Genomic DNA, 21033 nt, shown 5'->3' with positions numbered 1-21033 from the left:
CAATCGAAATGACGGAGTGTGGTCGGGTGACACCAGCCACCACCACCGCAGACCTCCACCCTAGTCCTCGCGTTACGTAAATGTATTCTTTCCATGACGGAGCCGCATGTCGACTCATCTCAATCATTGAAAGACAACACAACAGTTCAACAACGTTCTCTCTCCTCTCATCAAACTATTAGTCTCACCACTCTTTCCGACGACATGGGGGACAATAAAACTCCCAATGGCGGGTTTATCGATTCTGAGCGCTTCCTAGAGCTCGTTGCTGCCGCTGCGCATCCTGCAAGCTCCAATCTTCCTTCCGACAACCTCGCTCAGTCACTGGGCATCCAGGGCCTCCCAACCGCTTCCGATGCCATCAAGCAGCTGGAGTCTGACGTATTATCTCCTCCTAAGGACCTCTCTGAGGACTTGTGGCGCTGGCAGGTCCCTCTGCCTACGCAGGTTCCCTTCCCTCCGTTGACCCTAACCCCGCTTCCGGCAACGCACACCGTCGCCCCAACCTTCCGCGGCATTGACGGCACGTTCACGCATTGGCGCGATGCCCTCGCTCCTAAGCAACCGTTGCACCCCAACCTCTCGTCATCAATGCAGCGTGAGCCAGGCGCGCTCAAGAACTTTGTCCGCGGCAAGAGCACGAACGCGCCTTTCCTTCCAGGTGGACTGGAACCGGCTGTGACCCCTGAAGAGGTGGAGGAGGACCTTGCTGAGGAAGAGGGATGGAAGACGCGGGCGCCAGGCCTCAAGCGCGGCCTTCAGTTGGACGGCGGTAGGTTCAGCACGTAGGCATCGCTAACTCTTCCCAGCGGACGAGTTCCTCGTTGAGATGCTTGGGCAGCAGTCGATGGCAACTAAGGCAAGAAGGCGAAGGCGTGGCGGTGACGAGTCTCCGACACTCGAGGTGAACTCACGGTGTGTCTATGTGGAGCTGACTCCCAGGTCTCGCGGCTGGGTGACGATGACATCGCCACGCCGGACAGCGAGGAGCGGCTCGGCGCACCTTCTTCTCGCAAGAACGTGGACGATCTGCTACCTGTCGGCGTATGTTGATGCATATGGCCTGTGCTAACAACTACAGCGTTTGCCAGCCCCACCGCCGGCTCGGAGAAATCTTATTAAGGCGGCCGAGAAGAAGGAGTGGGCCCACGTCGTTGACGTTAACCAGGAGCTCGTCAACGTGAGCCCAGTTGTGTTATTTGACTGACAACAGTTCCGCGAGCTGGTCCCCGAGATGGCTCGAGAGGTGAGCTGATTCGAGCTGTTCCACCGCTGACCCTAGTACCCCTTCGAGCTCGACAATTTCCAGAAGGAGGCCGTGTACCGTCTTGAGATGGGTGACTCTGTCTTCGTCGCCGCGCACACATCGGCCGGTAAGACTGTCGTGGCAGAATATGCCATCGCCCTTGCTGCGAAGCACATGACTCGGTGAGCTGCGCCTTCCTGCACCAACTAACATTCAGCGCTATTTACACCTCGCCTATCAAGGCGCTGTCAAATCAGAAGTTCAGAGACTTCAAGACGACGTTTGACCCATCGACCGTGGGCATTCTAACAGGAGATGTTCAGATCAACTCGGAAGGAAGCTGTTTGATCGTGAGCTTCCGGGTCCTCGACGGGCTGACGACAGATGACGACCGAGATTCTGCGAAGCATGCTCTACAAGGGTGCAGACTTGATCCGTGACGTCGAGTTTGTAATCTTTGACGAAGTGCACTACGTCAACGACGCGGAGGTGAGCTAGACGGCATAGTTGCAACTGACGACAGCGTGGTGTCGTGTGGGAGGAGGTTATCATCATGTTGCCCGAGCACGTGAATATCATCCTGCTTTCCGCCACTGTGCCAAATACCAAGGAGTTCGCAGACTGGGTTGGGTAAGCTCTTAGGTTAGACGTCGCTAACTGTGCAGGCGGACGAAGAAGAAGAACATCTACGTCATCTCAACCCCCATGCGCCCAGTCCCTCTTGAGCACTTCCTCTGGGCAGGTAAGGAGCTGCACAAGATTGTCGACTCGAAGGGCCAGTTTTTGGGCAACGGGTGAGATGAGGGTTTACTTCGTTTACTGACGTACAGATACAAGAATGCGGGGGATGCGCTGCGGCGGAAGCAAGACAAGGAGCGCGAGGCCGCCGGCCTTCCTCCACTCACCCGCACCGGCGGACGAGGAGGTGCCCCGACAAAGGCGCGCGACCTCCCCACTGGCAAGCCGGCCCCATTCACGCGCGTCGGCGGCGGTCGGACACACGCCAACCGTGGGGGTGGCCAAGGCGCACCCGGTTCAGCTCAACGGGGCGGCGGCGGCGGCGGGGGTGGTGGTGGTGGAGGAGGTGGGCGTCGACCAGGTCGCGGGCAGCTCGACCAGAACGTCTGGACGCACCTCATCGCCCACCTGCGCAAGAACAATCTTCTTCCTGTTGTCAACTTCGTCTTCAGCAAGAAGCGCTGCGAGGAGTACGCGCAGACCTTATCGAGCACAGACCTGTGCGACGCCAAGGAGAAGAGCGAGGTTCACATTGTGTGGGACCGCGCGCTCCAGCGCCTGAAGGGTGAGCTGTCGCTCATGTAATAGTCGCTGACGGCACAGGGTCGGACAGGACACTGCCTCAAATCTTGCGCATGCGTGAGCTCCTTAGCCGTGGCATTGGGGTGCACCACAGTGGCTTATTGCCCCTCGTGAAAGGCAGGTTACATTGATAGGTATAATACTTACCCACAGAGGTTGTCGAGATCCTCTTCGCGCGCGGTCTCGTCAAGGTGCTCTTCGCGACAGAGACGTTCGCCATGGGTGTCAACATGCCAGCAAAGAGCGTCGTCTTCTCTGGTATCCGGAAGCACGACGGCACAGGCTTCCGCAACCTGCTCCCGGGAGAGTACACGCAGATGGCTGGGCGTGCTGGTCGACGTGGTCTCGACACGACTGGCACTGTCATTATCCTCAGCGGTGGCGACGAGCTTCCAGGTGTGAGTACCCAGCAGCTTTTTGCTTGTTCTATGGCTGATTCATCCAGGTCAAGGAGTTGCAGGAGATGATGCTCGGGGTGCCCAATCGACTCACGTCACAGTTCCGCCTCACATACAACATGATCCTCAATCTTCTCCGCGTGGAGGCTCTCAAGGTCGAGGAGATGATCAAGCGTTCGTTTTCGGAGAACGCGGCGCAGAAGCTCGCGCCAGAGCAGCAGAAGCAGGTCGAGCAGGTGAGCTCTTCAACAATATTGGGACCTGACGGTAGACGGAAAAGCTCCTTGCGAAGCTGCCGAACGTCGAGTGTGACGTGTGCAGTACCGACATCAGCGCGTTCTATGACCTCTCCACAGAGGTGGTGCGCCTGAATGCGCAGATCATGCGCCAGGCCGCGTGGGCCCCTGGAAAACAGTTCGTCCCTGGCCGCATCGTTCTCCTCCGCGATGGGCATTACCCAGGCAACGTCGCCGTCATCTTGAGGAACGCCCCGTCGATTGTGCAGGAGGGCACCAAGCGTGATACCCGGGCGTTCTGGGTTATTGCGCTTGTCACCAAGGGCCAGAAGAGCAAGCGTGAGGACATCAAGGACTCGGAAGTGATGCCGCGCTGGCCCCCAGCCCTGCCGAACAGCATTAATTACCCCCACTGGGAGCTCGCCGCGGTGGACTCCACTTCAGTTGCCTTTGTGACGAGCCGTATCCACAAGGCCGATGTGATATCGATCCTCGACAAGCGCTCGAAGGAGGCCTCATTCCAGACTATGGACGAGCTGGTTAAGATTCAAGCCGAGTTGGCATCAGGAAACTCGTTCGAGGAGTTTGACTGGTCGCGCCTGTCCAAGCTCGAGTTCCAGGATCTGCTCCGACACCGCATCGCGCTTTCGGACCGTATCTCGAAGCTGGGCTGCCAGCTATGCAAGGACTTTGAGGACCACGTGAGCTCGCCTGGCCAGGTTTTCCAACTGACTACAGTACGAGATCATCCATGAGCGCAAACAGGTCGAGAACAGCCTCAAGGCGCTGCAACTGGCGCTCTCCGACCAGAACCTTGAACTCCTGCCTGACTACAACTCGCGCATAGAAGTGCTCAAGGAGCTGCAGTTCATCGACGAGAACGCGACCGTGCTTCTCAAGGGCCGCGTGGCGTGCGAGATCAATTCGGCCCACGAGCTCATCCTCACAGAACTGATACTCGACAACGTGCTCGCAGACTATTCGCCGGAAGAGGCCGTCGCCTTGCTCTCCGTTTTCGTTTTCGTCGAGAAGACTGAGTCGCAGCCCCAGATCCCCGCCAAAATTGCGCAGGGACTGGACATTATCTACGCGATCGCGGACAAGGTGGAGAACACGCAATTACGGCAGCACGTTGCGTTCGATGACTTCCGAGAGAAGTTCAAGCCTGGCCTTGTCGAGGTGGTGTATGAATGGGCCCGTGGAATGGTGAGTCATCTTGGTCTGGTATTGGAACTAACGACAGCCGTTCTCGGAGATCACGAACCTCACGGACGTGCCCGAGGGCAGTATCGTGCGTATCATCACGCGCTTAGATGAGACATGCCGCGAGGTCCGCGACGCGGCGCGCGTCATTGGTGACGCGGACCTGTTCCAGAAGATGGAGGCCGCGCAGGCGCTAATTAAGCGTGACAGTGAGTATGATGAGTGCGGCAGCGCTGACATCACAGTTGTGTTCGCGGCCAGCTTGTACCTTTAGACACCTACAGAAGTTGACGTTGGCATTGTATGCTATATGGCTATCGTGTATGGCGTCAGGACGACCTTCTATTGCTCAACCACACTCATGCGTAAATCTTGGCCGGGTTGGCGACCATCATCTTGTTGAAAAGGTCCTCACCCAACCACTCCCGCAGCAGCGTAATCCACTTCGGCATGTCCTCAGGGTGGAATGTAACCTCTGTGTCTCCACGTTCCTTGCTCGCCTTGATCTCGGCGGGCGTCGGAACAAACGGCCAGTCGGAGGCCCACACAATGCGCTCCGGTGCAGCCTTTGCGACGGCCTTGACGAGACCCTCGAGCGCCTCGTACCGCGAGGTGAGGCGGTACGGGGCGCTGAGCTTGATGTACGTGTTCTTCCGGGATAGCAGAGCGAGCACGGCGTCGACGTGCGGGAGCTTGCAGCATTCCTCTGCGGTGGGAATTAGAGGGGGATTCTGGTTCCACGGCCCGGGGAGGAAGCCCAGGTGGTCGATCATGAGGATCTGGTCCGGCATAGTATCGACGATAGCGAGGAGCTGGAGTCAGACCTTCCTTTATGCAGACCTACATGGTCCCATACCCCCGGCGTCGCAGCCTCTTGGACAGCGACGGTCCATCGCACGCCGGCCTCCTGCAACCTCTCCATCATGGACTTTATCTCCCTGGCCTTGCCCTTTGCATCCTCGGCCTTTGTAACGGCGCGAATACCCCGCACCCCCTCCCTCTGGCGGTGGACGATCTCGTCCGCCCCCATATCGTCGGTGAGGAGGACGAGGGCGCGTCGCTCTCCCGCCCCACTCCCACCAACCCACTGTTCGAGGGATGAGAGGTCTGCGAGCGCAAAGCTATGCGCTAGGACGCGATTGGGCGTCCCGAGCTGTGAATGGAACCGCTCATCCTCAGATAACGGGATGCGGGGCGGCGTAAATGGTGCGTTTGGGGCTAGAGGCGCCGATGGTGGGAAGATGTGGAAGTGCGTGTCCCACGAACCCCTCGGGAGAGGGGGGTTGATGCGCGCAGAAGAGGGGGTGTAGGGCATTTTTAGGTAGATGGAGATGAAGATGGGAGATGGAAGTGTTCAAGATGCATTCAGGGGACTGGAACTGGCTTAAGAGCTCGAGATGAAGGCTTGGAGTGCTATGCTGGTAGTTGTGTGAGTCAGAGGTGGGCGACACGAGCTTGTCGCGTGTAATGACGGCAAGTCGCGGTATGCGGAGCGGGCCGTCGGTCCGGAGTCGGGAGGCTCCCGGACTGCCAAAGAATTAGAATCAATGCCAAGGGTGACAATGTCATTCCGCGGGTACATGTCCAAGGAGGATGTTGCATCGATGAGGCTGCTGCATAGATGAGGATGCTGTGCAATGCAAAAGCCACATAGTGGAGAGAAGGGTAGGTTGTCCGCAGAGGGAGTGATGGGGTTGCTTGTCCAAAACACCCAGGACAAAAGAGAAGCCTCGTGTGGGGCTCGAACCCACGACCGAATGATCAACCGGACCTAACCGCATTAAGAGTCATTTAATCTACCGACTGATATAACGAGGCAATGAAGACGCGATGAAAATTGAAGTGTTGGGTAGGTATTTATATCGCATTTTGGAACTCTGAGTGGCTGGAATCCGCTGTATCAGCTTGTCCCTTTTCCCCAGGCATGCGTATGTGGACTGCACAGGAGGTGTACTCGGTTCTCAAGAACTCTGCGTCATGTATACCAATGCGACACTTAATGGTCGTCACTCGGCTGGTGGAATGATTGCCACCAGAACCGAAGCCTCCACCTCATCATCACCCACTGACCAACTAACGACTAAGCACAGGCATGCATCCACAACTGAGCCCATTTCACACTACAAGCCAACGGGTATCGTACTAAGGTATCATTGTCAAGACAGGTATCGTCTTACAGTGTCCTCTTACACCTCCGCCTCAAACCAGCCCCCACCCCAACTGTCCTGGATGGGTTTGCGCGACCTCTCGAGGAAGTTGCCCAAGTGGCCCACCGCCCGCATATACTCCTGGTTAGTCGGGAACGTGATGCGCTCCTCGACCTCCCCCCACATCCGCCGTGGAACATGTGCCCGCACGCGTGCCTTGAACGCTGTCTCAAACGGCTCAAAGTTCCCGCAGAGCCAGTGGGCTGCGAACTCCCCACGCAGCGTGTACCTTGTTTTCCTGGAGATGCTGAGGTGGGTGCCTATTGTGTGGGCGAGTTCGTCAAAGAATGTGCGGTTGCCCACCATGTCACGGAGCATCTTGTCCACGACGTAGTATGGGATCCCGTCGTCGGGTTTGGGACCATGCACGACGAGCGTCTCGCCCTCGCGGCACTGGAGAAACTTACTGGGGAGGATGCGCGCGCCTTCGTCCGTTACGTGAATCACCAGCTCCTCGAGGTCGGGCAGTGGCCACTCGCTGCCAATGATGTGCGCGGGCCGGTCCCAGTGGTCCACACCCAGGGTGAAGGCAACGCGCCGCGCGCCCGCGGGTACATGTGGAGCGGGGATTGTGCGCTTGTCGATGGAGCCACGGAGGCTCTCGAAGAAGGTGAGTGTCGTCTCTTTGCCCCACTGCCCGGGCATCGGCACCTCGTTGCGCTCAAGGCGTAGGTAGGGAATCGCGTTGCGAGCGGGTGGCGGCTCCAGGCCAGGTGGGAAGGCTGGGGCGGGCGGTGGAGGAGGCGGCACCCGGATAGCCAGGGAGAGCGGTTTGGGTGCCCGTTTGTGGAACTTGGCGGCGAACGAGGGACCGGGGCCGAAGTCTGCGCCGCCATTGGCTCTGGCGAACTCGAACCCTGCAAGTGCGGGGATGACCTTCGTCGCCGTCCAGTCTGGCTTGAGGCATCCGGGCTTGAGAGGCGAGGGGATCTGGACAAACTCAGGCTTGCTCCAATCCGTGATGACCTTGAGCTGGGGCTTAGGCTGAGGCTTGGGGGGGAAGAAGTCGTCCTCCATCGCGTCGAACAGGATTGGCTTCGTGATCGACGTAGGCGAGTCTCGGTTCACGGTTGGGTCGAGGTAGTTGGCGATAGGGACAGGGACATCGGTACACTCGACGACAGGACCTTGGTTGCTGCGGCCCACCTCTGGCTGTCGAAGGAAAGCGACTTGGTCCTCGGTGTAGACTCTCGTCCACTGGACAGGAGGTGGATCGGAAAACAGAATGACCACCCGCTTCAACGGGCGCGAAGCGGGCTTAGGTTTGCGCAGGCACAAGAAGTAGTCCTCTTCCGTGTCGGCAAAGGGGTCGACTGTCTTCGCCGCAGGAGTCTTGGTACGGGAACCTGGCTTGGCCTCGGGCTCTGCAATGGTAGCTACCACGTCCTCGGCCTTCATGTCGGCAACAAACATCTCGTCCACGAGCTCGGGCTCGGCGGCGACTCGCTCGTCGTCAGGCGAGGCTACCCTGATCTCCACTCCATCATTGTGCTCTGGTGGCGTCACAGGGCCACGGCTGTCCTGGGTCAGGAAGCTATCACTCGAGCCCATCGGGGCCTCGGCGCTAGTGGTGGTGATGCGGTGTTTCTCCCGCATGTTCTGCTCAATGGCCTTGTGCTGTGTCCCAGCCATGCGCTTCCAGCGGCTAGCTTCACCGGGCCGCTTGAAGTAGTGGCTCGGGTTGACCGTACGGCGAGAGGACTTCGGCTTAACAGACACGATGTCGACAGACTCAGGGTTGGCCTCTGTCACCGTCTCGACGTTATTCCTCGCCTCCACGACCGACTCGTGCTCCTGGGGTGGCACGCTCGAAATTTCCTCGATCTTGGCGCAGGCGTCAGACGAAAGTTGACCCCACTTGGTCTCACCACCACCGAAGGTTGCAAGAGCACGGGCGACATCGCGGTGATCCATGTCCATGGGCACTAGTCGGGGCGCATCGTGGTAACGCGGGCGCTGATCACCCGGCTCGCTGGCGTCCTTGCGGCCCTCAGCCTCCTCAGTGTTGTGGGTGGCGGACTGGGAGCCGATTATCTCGGCATCCAAGGTGGGGTTATTCTTCTTGGCAAGGCGGCTCCACACAACGCTGAGGGGGGAGACCGGAGAATCACCCTTGGAATCACTGTTGACAGCGACTGGGTGTTCAACAGGGTTCGCCCGGCTCTTGGCTTGCCTGGGGTTCTCGTGTACCTGGTCCATTATGTTGTGTGTCGTGGCGTCCTCGTTGGTGTTGGCGGGAGCATTCGATGAATAGGAAGCGGCAAGAGTCGAAGGCGTCGATGTTTGGCCTACACCAACAGGCTGGATTGGCCCCTTGGGGGAAGTCGACTCAATGGCGGGATGGTTGATGTTCCGCAGGGAAGGAGAGGGGGCCGACTGGGTAATGTGTGGGGGACAAGTGGCCTCGATGTCGTTTGTGGCGGTCACTGACATCAACGCCACCCTACTGGGTGACTCACCTGTGACAGCCACGTCGTCAATCTGCTCCTTGGTGACGTCCTTGACGTTCTTACCAACGGTGTGGCTGGGAAGCTCTGCATCCGTCGGCAAAACATGCATGTCGAGATTGGCAGAGTCATCGAGCTCGTTCTTGATGCTGGCATTTGTGGGAGCACTTGGGTTAGATGGTCTCTGCTGGCAGACGCACCAAGTGGCGACGAGCTGGTTCGAACCCTCGTCCTCAATGCGAACGGCGTCCTCAAGCTCGTTGAGGTAAGTCGTGCCATTGAGCTCTTTGAGGTTGTTGCCAGTGGAACGGATGACAAAGCCCGCTACCGCTAGCAGGAGAGCGAACTTGATCGCGTCGGCGACGAAACCAACAACGACGGCGAGCGACGCATCGACACGGGCGAAGACAACAGGGGTGGCGATGAGAGCCAGGATGGCTAGGAGAGTGTGTAGAGCTGGGTGGGTAGTATCAAGCATGGTTGAGAGAGTGTGTAAGAAAGAGAAGGAGGATGTGTTGACTGCGAGTATTTGTGACCAGAAGTGTTTCGGCGGAGGATGTGTGATGCCTCGAGGCTGGAGGGGTTTGCCTTCACCTGCTACTCAAATCATACATTGTGATACAGTACGGTGATGGCGAGAGCAGTGCGAACGCTTGTGCTGTGTCATCGCGCCGTTTCATTGATCCACGATCAGTATATCACTGATGCCATCTTGTTCCGCGCAGATATCCATTGTGCCGCGCCAGCAGGTTGCATCGACATGGCTTGATGCACTCAGACTCCCCGTCTCGGCCAATTCCGAAGGTGGACGACCTCCACCACGGCAACCCGGTTCCACCCAGCAGTCATAACCGATGATGACCGATGATGTATTCCCCAAGCCCCACCAACCTACACTGTCTTTGTTCCACTCACTCATCCACGATGCAGCCGCCGAAAGACTACGGCGGAGCGGGCCGCGCCATCCAAGGGCAGATCTACTCTCTCGGTGCGGTGGGCCACAAGCCCAAGGTGCCCACCGACCCGCTCGCGCTTGCATACGCCGCATCGAACAAGATGACCCCCGAGGCGTACTGGTATGTCGCAGGTAGCGCCGGCATGCAGAGGACCGCCGAGGCCAACGTGACCGCTTTCGAGCGTTACCAGATCGTTCCGCACATGCTGCGTGACGTGCGCGAGCGTTCAACTGCCACCACAGTTCTCGGGACCCACGTCCCAGCGCCAGTCATGTTCGCGCCGATCGGCGTGCTCGAGATGGCGCATCCCCAAGCCGAAGTTGCAGTTGCCCAAGCAGCCGCCTCGCTCGGCGTCCCCATGGTCCTCTCAACCCAGGGAAGCCGGCCGATGGAGGAGACGGCTGCGAGCCTCGGACCCGCGCCGATGTGGTACCAACTCTACTGGAGCAACAACAACGACCTGATGAGATCGCTTGTCACGCGTGCAGAGGCAGCAGGCGCGCAGGCAATTGTGGTGACGCTGGACACCCACACCATTGGTTGGCGCACGCGTGACCTCGACCTCGGCTTCCTCCCCTTCGCCAAGGGAATGGGACTCGCACAGTACTTCTCTGACCCTGTGTTCCTCGAGCTCGTCAAGCAGCGCGTCGAGAACCCACCGCCCAAAGACGCGTCTATTCCCGCGCCCCGCCCAACCCTTGCCGCTCTCGGAACGCTGTGGTCCCAGGCCAGTCACTACCCGGGTAACACGTTTAGCAACCTCCTCTCCGGCTATCCCCGTGCTGCTGTGGAGACATTCCTTGACGTCTTCCCCTGCTCGGGTATCAAGTGGACCGACCTCGCCCTGCTCAAGAGTATCACCAAGCTCCCCATCATCCTCAAGGGTATCCAAACCTCGAGCGACGCTGAACTTGCCCTCCGCTACGGTGTCGACGGCATTGTCGTGTCCAACCACGGCGGGCGGCAGGTCGACGGCGCCATTGCCTCCGTTGACGCGCTTGAGGTCGTCGCGCGCGAGCTCGAGGGCCGCATCCCAATCATCTTCGACAGCGGCATCAGATCTGGTGCGGACGTGTTCAAGGCACTCGCCCTCGGTGCGAGTGCCGTCTTCGTCGGCAGGCCCTGGCTGTACGGCCTCGCGCTCGATGGTGCTGAGGGCGCCAAGGCGGTCATGGAGCGCATAATCGCAGAACTTGACATCACTATGGCCCTTGCAGGTGTCAAGAACCTCAGCGAGATTAACCAGCGGTGCATTAGACGCGCCGGGGCAGCGAGCGGCGCCAAGCTGTGAGGAGTGAAAGAGAAGGCTGTGCAGTAGTGACAAGTGATGGCATGTGCTTCAAAAGGTGATCTATGCTTTTCTGCGCATGCTGATGCGAACCTCTAACTCGCTACCATAGGTGCTGATGGCCGCATTCCGACTGTCTGGAACCCCCGCGGCGCGATCCGGTAGCCACGCACAGGCGATCAAGGGGTCGAGGGAGCGGAACACAGCCGGACGCCCTTTCCTCTTGTTAATGTGATGATCGTGTATGGTTTCGCACTGCCACAGCTGACACTACCCTCGGATGCGCTTGCCCCGAATGCCCCTCACGCTGAGGACCTTGGCTCCGTTTGGTGCCGAGATCTGCATTCGGTGGGGTCTACCCCTAGTCCGAAGCGTCCCAAACGATGGCACCCTCGCCCATACAGGTGCAAGCCTCCTTTAGAATCAGCAGCCTGACTTGGCGCCGCCACACGACACTGGCGCGCGTACATCACGCTTTACACATGCGGCATAAGAACCCGCATCGCCAACGGTTCCGCCACGTCACAAGACCAACATGCGCACCCACCAACAACCCTTCGTGTAGCCACATGCAGAAGGCCGCGCACTTGGCATCCAGGTGGAAGATTCTAGCCGAAGACTTCTCCTGGCCCACCCGACAACACGCTGCGCGCCGAAATCTCTCTTGAGATGGAGTTGCACATAGGTCCGCGCCTTCTGGAGCTGGAGAAGCGCTCATTCAACCAACTCGTTGATGAGAGCTCCGTTGCTTACAGGGGGTATTGGGCCCGGAAGTGGGGCTTCCGCACCAGATCCTCAACGAGATCCGCCAGGTGGCCCCGCCCGAGGCGGCCGGCAGCTCGGCGAGCGCTTCCCAGCCCGCCACTAGCGCTTCGCCTGCTGTGAACCACTACCCCTCGCAGTTCCAGTAGGGAGTCCTCGTCGGAAAGGTGACGCGTTCCGAGATCTAGTCTACGCTCGCCCTCCTAGCTCCTTTTGTATATCGTTTGCATATGATTAGATAGAAGCGTCAAGCGTGGCCCTTCAGCAGCCCTCGCACTCGTTTCAGATTGCAACCATGTTGCTTCAGGAGAATTATCAGTAGTTCGTCGTGGTCACAGAGCGAGTATGCACGACGAGCTGTCCTTGGCAAAGTGACCTGCCCTGCTATTGCAACACTTATTGGGGGCAGAGCTCAGCTACTTAAGGCCGCCCAACTTGTAACCCAAGGTCACCACAACTCCATCAACTTCTCCTCACGTTTCCACAACCATGGCCCGCATCACTCAAGTTTACCAGGGGACCTACCTCGCGCGCCCCGCGGACATCATGTCCCTGCCCGACCTCGTTGACCGTACCGCCAACGTGTATACCAACGCCACTCGTAACATGAAACTTTGGGAGGACACTCTCATCGCGCTTCCCCACAACCCCGAGTACCCCATTGGTAGTCCGAACCCGATCGATCCCAACACGATCAGTTTCCTGGACCTCACCGCGATTCCTGCCGGCTCTCCTGTGCCCTTCTTTCCCAACCTCCGCGCGGTGCATGTTCGCCCGGAGAGCGCCTTTGTCCCCGCTCCCGTCGTCATCCACACCATCCAAGCACGAGCGGGTGAGAACTGGGGCATCAACCCCGGCCTCATCCCCCGCGTTTACAATATGGAAGCATATCAGCGCATCCAGCGCGTCGTGTGCATTGTTCGTGCTGATACGGGCGTCGAAATCGCCGCCTCGTCCATGGACATCGACGAGTGGATCGATGTTCTCAGCAGCCTCGGTTCTGCTGTGACACGCGAGAAGGACCCTGGAGACAAGGACCGGCCTCCTTCTCTGAAACTTGTCCTCCGCATCCTCCCAGCTTCCATCCAGCGTGTCCCACTCCCTTCCAACTGGGACGTCAACTATTCGGCACTCGCCCAACTCGGTATCGCGGTTGGAGCTCACCTCCCTGACGTAAAACTCTATCTCGACGGCCCGGAGATGTGGGACATGGAGTGGCTCGGCTTCAACTTCTTTGCCCAGCGACCCGATTACCATGCGGCATACCAGCACATCGCGACTTTGGTCGGCCAGAAGCAGATTGGGACTTGGAAAGTTGTCGATGAGCATATGGGCTACGACAAGTGGCTTGAACGTAAGCTCATTGGACATGTCGCCGCGCTCCGTCAAGGCGAGTACGAGAAGGCCGTTCGTGCCGAGGGTCTCTGGGAGTTCGAGACTAGTCGCCAGTAGCCGTTACAAGGAGATAGCATGTTTTTCGTGGATCTGTGAAGGCTCAATGTATTAAAACTGAATGTTGGCAATCATCGGCAGAGATAGGAGCTGCTAAGGCATCTGACAGAGAGTAAGACGCATGCAGCTACTGTACTGTGGGTCAGTCACTTCCCCAAATAGCTCACCATATTCGTTGGCTCCACTACTGCCACCTCCGCCTCACCTCCACTGCAACAATCAGAGACACAACCATTCTCCCAGCCACTGCACCCCTCTTGCCCCTGTTCTTGGAGGTGTCAAATAGATGCAGAGGAGTGTACCCACCATGCCAAATTGCACCCCGAACCATGAAGCCAGAGGTGGGTTTGATGGCTGGAGCAAGGCAGTCCAGATCAAGGCTCTCATGAGCACAACAGGTTACCCAGATGCGACCTGCGGCACCAATCTTGAGCTGCACTTCCTCCCCAAATAGAGTGGCATGCCAGTTCCTTTTCCTGCGGACCAGAGCCCACTTGCGGCGCGCACGCGGTGCTGCTGCATTGAGGAAAGGCTTCCTCTTAGCAATGTAGCGTTTATGGCCAAAGGAATGCAGCTGCTTGCGGAAAGTGGTGAGTAACTTGATAGGTGTGAGGTGTTGGCACTTCTGGAGGAGCTCCTTCACTGGGAGCAGTGGCATCGGGGACCATCACATTCCCAACGTCACGAGGGATCTTAGAGGTGAACACGGGGACGATGTCGGGTACCCCCGCCTCAAGAACGACTTATAAAGTATACACTCGGCTCGCTGCTGAGGGGTTTGGCCTGGTGATGGCAGGGAATGGACCTATACGCCTTTCATATCACGCCATTGTCCACGTACAATCACTTGCAATCAACATTGAACTTATGCTCTCGTGTCATGATACACTCTCCCCAGCCACCAGACGCATTTTGACTTTTTTAGTAGTGTGCTTAACCGTTTCGCCCCATTATGGGTACCTTCAATTGTCTAGCAGACGCGTATGGCGAGTGGTTTCGAGGCTTCAACTGGTTCGCGTTGCGATATGTGAAGAGTACAGTATACACACGCCAAACAACACAACACCTCAACAGCCAAACCAAATCAACCACAACAACCTCGAATATGCACCTCCTCCCACAACCGCAACAACCTCGAATATCCATTCCCTCCCTCTTTATCCTTCATCTCTCGTCCTCTCTTCTAGCGTTACACAATCTCTCGCAAACCCCCAACAATGTCTGCTGGTTCGCCTGGTCAACAACCTCCCAACTCTCCTGCCATGTCGCCGAAGCGACGGACGATCCTTGAGCTAATTCGCACCGGCCACGGCATTAACCTCAGTGCTTCCCGCACCCATCTGCCCTCCCCCTTTAGACCCACCGAGCCCAACAAGCCCTCTGACAAGGCCAAACTTCCCCCTATCCTTGACGTCTCGATGTTCCCGCATCTCGTCGAGGAGCTCCTTCTTCATCTCGACCGCTCGACGCTCAAGAGCCTACGTGGTGTGCATCGCTCCCTCCGCGACTATGTTGACATGGCAACCCTCGTCAGAGCCACTCTCACACCCCAGGGCTTCCTCCAGACCTACCTTGGCATTAACCTCCGTATGGGGCTTGGTAACCTCGACGCTGCCCACGCCTCCCGCATCCGCCATCTCAAGACCAGCGAGCTTACCCACGGCTGTGGCAATCTTCTCGGCTGCATTCCACCCGACCTCAAACTCGAGATACTCGAATGCGGAGAGCACAGCCCATTGATTCCTGCCCCCCTGGTCATCACCACAACTCGTCTCTTTGGAGCCGAGCTCAATTTTACCACTCCTGAAGGCTTTAAACTCCACAAGCCCGTCCGTGCGGCTTTAAATCCTTGCGTAGCAGCCGAGGAACTCGTCTGGATATTCCAATTCAAGGACACGAAGAACTGGTGGCACTCACGTTTGCGCAGCGTTGACTCGTTCTACCCACACTTTGATACCCAGTTCCTCGGCAACCCTTACGATCAGCTAGAGCCCAACAGTCTGCACGGCGGTGCCAAGCTCCGCTTTCCATCTAATGTTAAGCGCGTCCAGTTTCGTGCCGAGCACGTGCCAGGAGAGTCATTCTCTTTGAGGTGGGCGGATCAGATGGTTTACCCTGTTCTGCAGGGCCTTGCTTGTATGATCGCCGACCAGCTTGACGATATCGACTTCACATTTGTGGGAAACTGGGAGTTGACCTGGATCGGCCCCATTGACGCTGAGAACCTCACTTTCAATGACATGTTCACCCTGCTGGTGGCACAGAGGCGCGCGGAGATGGACAAGATGGACGGCATCACCCATGTTTTCGGGGAGGAACTGAGCGCGTTGATGTTCGCGGACTATGATGATACAGCAGAGCTCAAGATCAGCCAGATTGTTCCGGGCGCTTGGGTTTAGGTGGGATGTTGATTAACATAGTACATTTCTCGATTTTCCATCATTATGCATCGTTTTTGCTTCTTGCGTCGCGCACCGGTCTAGCAGAATCGTCAGTCATGACGATAAATCAGGGTAAGGCGACGACCATTGCATTCGATCCCTTCCTGTGTTTCACCCCATCCCACTCTTCGGCTGGGAACACAAACCATCATTGTTACGAACTAAAAACTGAGTGAAACAAGTCTCTCCGAGTCGTTGAGCTCCTGGAAGCGGTCAACCTTGTCGAAAATGTCGTCGGTGTCGTATAGCTTCACGTTGCGAGCGAGCTCCTCCAGCACCTCGTCTCTGTCAACGAAAGTGATCTTCGGCATAGCCGCGCCTTCCTCCGCCACGCCTCCCTCCGCCGCGCCTCCCTCCTCCACGAGGTTGACTTCCGAGCTGGGGCCACCTGGGAGCAAGTCACTGCTACCAGACGCAACCTTGGCAACAACGGCGAGGAAGTCGTCCTCAAAGCCATTCGGGTTGGTGATCCCAAGCCATGAGTCACTCCAATGCTGGGCTCCAACAAAGTGCCACTCGACGTTGCTATGACGGACCATCAGTTTGGCCAGGCAACCGAAGAACCCTACCGGATTCTTTTTGCGGATCACGTCCTGGCGCCAGTGGAAATGAAAGGGGTTGAACCTCCGGAAGCCGGAAACTCTCTCTCCGGGAGGAAAGGGGGCAATGCCGTCGGGGCACCATACGTCGCTCAAGAGGCATTCGCCGCGCATTTGCCCTCCCGTGCAGGAGCACCAGAAGCCGTCGGGGATTGGTACTAGCGGCTCGGCGTCAACCCAGATGATTGTAACGCGCTTGACCTCGGGAAACTTGAGGGTGGTGGCCACGGCAGCGTTGGGAATTTCTTGGGAACTCCCGCTGAGGACCCAGAGTACGTGGTCGCTCACGATCTTGGGGTTGAGGCGAGCATACAGGACCCGACGTGCCTCCGAACGACGACGCGGCTGTAGGATAGATAACTGAACCATGAGGGGAGCCGGGATGGTAGGAGAGCATTGGGAAATCTCGACAGCCCAGAGGTTGGGAAGGGTGGTCGACACCTGGCTCGGAGATTTGGGAAGAACTAAATCACCAGACCGCTCGTAGAAAAGTAAACCAGTGAGGTTGAGGATCTTAATGCACTTCTTTCAGTTGTGGGGGAGGCTGTTTGCCGAAATAATTGCCCCCGACTCGGTGATTACGCAGAGGGGGTCGATGGTTGTGATCACGGAGTGCTCAAGGGAGCGACGGTCGACGGCCATCTTCCAGTCGTTGCTCACGAAGCGAAATTCGCGGAGGCTGGTACGATCCAGGTGGGCGACAATGATCTCTCGAAGGTGGGAGTACATCTGGAGGTCGAGCCAACACTCGTCGGGGGAGTTTAGAGGGTGCGACATATTTGCTGGGGCCGACGAAAACGTAGGAGACAGGGGGGGGGGGCGCTCCTAGTGTCTCGGGGTGGGGAGATTGCGAGTTGTTGTGGTGCTTTCAGAGAAGCTAGGCAATATTGTACCAGGGGTGATGGGCAAGTTTGAAAGGGGTGATGGACAGTGATCCCGCCTTAAATCTCGCCCACAGTCCCCCATCGCCCAACCTCTCACATACGTGGGGATATTCAGCGCTCACTGACGTCCTCTGTCGGTGGAATTTGGGACGACGGGCTGGGAAGGAGGCGCGGCGGAATTCTCACCAGAGCCTGGCGAACTGAGAACTAGATCGCCGCCACAGATTGCCTCCAATGTTCGCACACCGTCCCGGAAGCTTTGAGATAATTTCTCCGTCTGTCGTAGACCTGGGACCGCAACCGCCCCAGTTTAGAGTGGGACATTGTACGCGTTAGCATCCGCCGCCTCGTTGACACTGCTGAGAAGAAACACACGCCCAGATCCCTCACATGGGTGGGAAACCTGTCCAACACCGCCTCCTGTCGCGCGTTGAGTCATTTTCCCTCATTCTTCACAGTTTCCCAGGCGTAGCTAGTGCTCTGAGTTGCTCAACCCGTACGGGGGGTTCCGCGCCGAATCACCGGGCTAGATAATATCGGGGGCTCTGTCGTTGTCATCATCGACAACAACATCAACCCAGCTGCTCACTGCCATTTTCTCCCATTGTTCTCATAGCATTACATCACTTCGCCGCTGCAATCATCATCATGGTCTCCACCATCTCTATCATCGCCCCTCCCACCGCCGTTCCCATCAAGGGCAATGCCTCCATCTTCAACATCGGGAACTTCCCCGGCATCTTCGACCGCATCTTCCGCGCCGCCACCAAGAGCAGCCTTCTGGACGCGCGTGCCACCTGTCTGGCCTGGAGCAACCGGATTGACGAACTCACACTCGCCTATGCGACCATCATGGAGTACAAGTTCGTCGACTCCGAACCCCCTCCTTATGGGCAAACCAAAACCTGCTCTTTCCAGGTCCGCCACTTTGTTCGGAGCACCATCGGCGCCTTGTTCCCGAGCAGCATTCTCACCACACCTGCTGCCATGGTTATCACCACCCTTGACGTGCGCGGATGCACCTCGCTTCCACCGCTCGTCCTCCCAAACCTAACAGTGCTCGTCATTGACGAGTACTGCCCGATCATCCCGGCGCCCCGAGTCGTCCAAGTTTCCCAGCTCTTTGCGACTCATCTCAACGCGACGAGGAACGTTCACATCTCGCTCAACCCCGCTCTACGAGATGAGGTCACATGGCTCTTCGAATACGCGACGCACGAGGACTTCGTTTTCGCTCGCCACCCCTTGAACATCCCCACGCGTGTGAAGGCGGTAGCACTGGCGGCAGTGCGTGTCCCTCTTCGAGTCGTTCGTCCCAACTCATGGACTTGCAACAACTGCCACTTAGTGGTTCCAGACTGGTTCGCCGTTCCCACGGCCTCTGAGCCTCACGTCCATGACAGGAGCCACCTCCAGCCGGCTGACTTCACACCCGCACTTCTCGAAGACCTTGCGACGGAGGTGAGTAACAGCACAGCGACCACCTTCAAGTTCGTTGGGACATGGGACAGGCGGTGGGTCATGCAGTACCGTGACGACGCGTCATTCGAAGACAAGCTCCGCTGGGCGGCGTGTAACTACATCCCTCACGAAGCGTATACGGGGGAGGACTTTGACGCCGACTTCACTGTCCATCAGGTCCCCAACGTACAGTTTGTGGAGGCGGATGAGGGGGTGGACGATGTGATGGAGCGCATGGCGTCATTGACACTGGGATGAGGATTGTCATAGCACCAGTAGACAACTATCCATATATTTGCACATTTACTTAGTGGGCCACTCTGCTGCGTCATATCCATTTTGCACCGGTCCTCGTCCGACGCCAATCGTCACTCCCTCGAGCTTGACTATCGGGCGAACGGTGCGCACCACTGCGCCCTCACCATAACTTGGTGCTGGCAGCTCATGCCAGAACTTAGGGTTGACGAACACATCCGGGCGCCGCGCGTACAGCTCCGGGATGATGAGGGGCAGCATGGTCCCCATTTCCCAGTCGTGCCGCAGCTTGGCGGCGGGGCGGATCTTGTCCCACACGGCATCGGGGTAGCATCCGAGCTTCATGAGCCAGACGTCATAGTAAGATAGGGCCGCGTCGACGTTCCACACCCCGCCCTCGGTTGCACGGCGGTACAGCGCATTGAGCGTGCCGACGAGGCCGCTGGCACCCGCGCCGTAATCAGAGTTCGGGAAGATCGGGACAACACTCTCGCCATCCGAAAGACCGAGCTTCTCGCCAAAGGCATGCGACAGACCGACGAAACAGTCGGCGATCTGCTGCCACCCGCTACGGTGTGACCAGGGCCCGTGGAAGCCGTAGCAGTTCTCGCGGACGTAGATGATGTTGGGGTTGATCTCACGCACGGCATCGCGGCCGAAGCCGAGACGCTCGATTGCACCGGGGCGGTACCTGATATTAGCTGAGCGAGTCGGGAAGCCTACCCATCGATGACCACGTCGGCATCCTTGACGAGCTCGCGCAGCTTGGCTTTGCCAGTCTCGCTCTTCAGGTCGAGGATGGCGACATGCTTGCCCTGGTTCAAGTCCGGGAGGAGGACGCTCATGTCTGGCAGCTTGTCTGTAACGATGCGGAGGACGGTGGCGCCATGCTCTGCAAGACCCTTGCCAATGGCGGGAGATGCGATGACGCGCGTGAGGTCGAGTACCTTGATCCCGCTAAGGGGCTTGTTCTCGTTCGCCTCGGGCCAGGGCACAGCTTGTGCTTCAGCAGCCTTGGAGAGCTCGTACACTGGCGCATTGATAATGGCTTGGCCGGCTGGGAGAGCCTTGAACTCATCGAATGAGTAGCAGATGGTGCCGGCCTGTTTGAGTTCGTCGTTGGCGACGCGGTCGATCTCGACCGCGTCCCACTTCTCCACTGCGGCCTGGTAGATCGGAACGATTTCATTGCGGTCCGTCAACTTGAGCCGCTCGGGATCGTCGTGGTCCAGCCCGACCATTGTCATACTGGCCCGCGTGTTAAGCGAGCCGTGTAGGTGGAAGAAGCGGCCATCGCGCGTGCGGTAGATGTTGGTCGTGAATGCGCGCCAGCGATACTTGAGGGCGCCGGCAAAGTCCCAGTTGTCAACCTTGGCCGAGAGGCGTGGGTCGAGCGCGACCATCCCGTTGATGGTGGTGGTGAATCCTGAGAAGACGAAGAGCGCCGCATGGTCCGTGTTGATGATGACCTGCTTGGGCGTGGTACCGAAGCGCGAGGCGGCGATGGCGGACGCGAACGCTGCCTCAAGGCCCTTGATGGTGCTGATCGCCTCAGTGAACTTGAACGGGACACCTTGGGTAAGCTGAGAGGTGTCGGAACATACAGAGATACGGGAGGGAGGAGCCCTCGAACTCGACGTTGGCCGCCTCGACTACCGCAGGGGGGAGACAAAGGCGCTCGTCAGCAAGCAGATCGGCGAAGATGCCTGCTGCGGCTGTGGGCACATCATACTCTGGCTCTGTGACCATGATGAGATCGGAGATTGGGAAGTTGGGTTACGAGGGAGTGAGCTGTCATGGTAATGAACATTGTCTGAGCTTGGATTAAGTACAAGTCAGTGTCGGATAGGAGGCTGCCGACCGGTCAAGTGCCCGGCC

General features: G+C 58.1%; 9 protein-coding genes across 9 annotated transcripts; 5 read left to right on the top strand and 4 right to left on the bottom strand.

Annotated features, from left to right (window-relative positions):
• Positions 1-204: 204 nt before the first annotated feature.
• SKI2 (uncharacterized protein) lies at positions 205-4677 on the top strand (the record flags this gene model as incomplete). The annotated part of the gene is made up of 18 exons (XM_060599216.1): positions 205-772; positions 810-904; positions 943-1044; positions 1082-1180; positions 1214-1246; positions 1283-1428; positions 1464-1596; positions 1631-1735; positions 1770-1876; positions 1912-2040; positions 2077-2549; positions 2588-2623; positions 2720-2964; positions 3012-3200; positions 3236-3901; positions 3939-4406; positions 4444-4612; positions 4649-4677. 18 exons carry the CDS (start codon positions 205-207, stop codon positions 4675-4677), a joined length of 3792 nt encoding a protein of 1263 aa, XP_060455932.1.
• Positions 4678-4762: 85 nt separating this feature from the next.
• On the bottom strand, positions 4763-5718 carry CcaverHIS019_0307360 (uncharacterized protein; the record flags this gene model as incomplete). The annotated part of the gene is made up of 2 exons (XM_060599215.1): positions 4763-5215; positions 5248-5718. The coding sequence occupies 2 exons, from the start codon at positions 5716-5718 to the stop codon at positions 4763-4765; spliced, it is 924 nt and encodes a 307-aa protein (XP_060455931.1).
• An 871-nt stretch (positions 5719-6589) lies between these two features.
• CcaverHIS019_0307350 (uncharacterized protein) lies at positions 6590-9535 on the bottom strand (the record flags this gene model as incomplete). Its single annotated transcript, XM_060599214.1, has 3 exons — positions 6590-9036; positions 9070-9224; positions 9258-9535. The coding sequence occupies 3 exons, from the start codon at positions 9533-9535 to the stop codon at positions 6590-6592; spliced, it is 2880 nt and encodes a 959-aa protein (XP_060455930.1).
• Positions 9536-9981: 446 nt separating this feature from the next.
• Positions 9982-11304, top strand: CcaverHIS019_0307340 (uncharacterized protein; the record flags this gene model as incomplete). The annotated part of the gene is made up of 1 exon (XM_060599213.1): positions 9982-11304. One exon carries the CDS (start codon positions 9982-9984, stop codon positions 11302-11304), a length of 1323 nt encoding a protein of 440 aa, XP_060455929.1.
• A 1248-nt stretch (positions 11305-12552) lies between these two features.
• On the top strand, positions 12553-13515 carry CcaverHIS019_0307330 (uncharacterized protein; the record flags this gene model as incomplete). The annotated part of the gene is made up of 1 exon (XM_060599212.1): positions 12553-13515. The coding sequence occupies one exon, from the start codon at positions 12553-12555 to the stop codon at positions 13513-13515; it is 963 nt and encodes a 320-aa protein (XP_060455928.1).
• Positions 13516-14777: 1262 nt separating this feature from the next.
• CcaverHIS019_0307320 (uncharacterized protein) lies at positions 14778-15914 on the top strand (the record flags this gene model as incomplete). Its single annotated transcript, XM_060599210.1, has 1 exon — positions 14778-15914. One exon carries the CDS (start codon positions 14778-14780, stop codon positions 15912-15914), a length of 1137 nt encoding a protein of 378 aa, XP_060455927.1.
• A 203-nt stretch (positions 15915-16117) lies between these two features.
• Positions 16118-17332, bottom strand: CcaverHIS019_0307310 (uncharacterized protein; the record flags this gene model as incomplete). The annotated part of the gene is made up of 2 exons (XM_060599209.1): positions 16118-17080; positions 17138-17332. 2 exons carry the CDS (start codon positions 17330-17332, stop codon positions 16118-16120), a joined length of 1158 nt encoding a protein of 385 aa, XP_060455926.1.
• Positions 17333-18087: 755 nt separating this feature from the next.
• Positions 18088-19158, top strand: CcaverHIS019_0307300 (uncharacterized protein; the record flags this gene model as incomplete). The annotated part of the gene is made up of 1 exon (XM_060599208.1): positions 18088-19158. The coding sequence occupies one exon, from the start codon at positions 18088-18090 to the stop codon at positions 19156-19158; it is 1071 nt and encodes a 356-aa protein (XP_060455925.1).
• A 45-nt stretch (positions 19159-19203) lies between these two features.
• On the bottom strand, positions 19204-20904 carry CcaverHIS019_0307290 (uncharacterized protein; the record flags this gene model as incomplete). Its single annotated transcript, XM_060599207.1, has 3 exons — positions 19204-19846; positions 19879-20728; positions 20760-20904. The coding sequence occupies 3 exons, from the start codon at positions 20902-20904 to the stop codon at positions 19204-19206; spliced, it is 1638 nt and encodes a 545-aa protein (XP_060455924.1).
• Positions 20905-21033: the final 129 nt, after the last annotated feature.

The sequence above is a fragment of the Cutaneotrichosporon cavernicola genome (assembly GCF_030864355.1).
Source record: "Cutaneotrichosporon cavernicola HIS019 DNA, chromosome: 3".
Classification (NCBI taxonomy): domain Eukaryota; kingdom Fungi; phylum Basidiomycota; class Tremellomycetes; order Trichosporonales; family Trichosporonaceae; genus Cutaneotrichosporon; species Cutaneotrichosporon cavernicola.
This window is presented reverse-complemented; position numbering and strand designations above follow the sequence as displayed.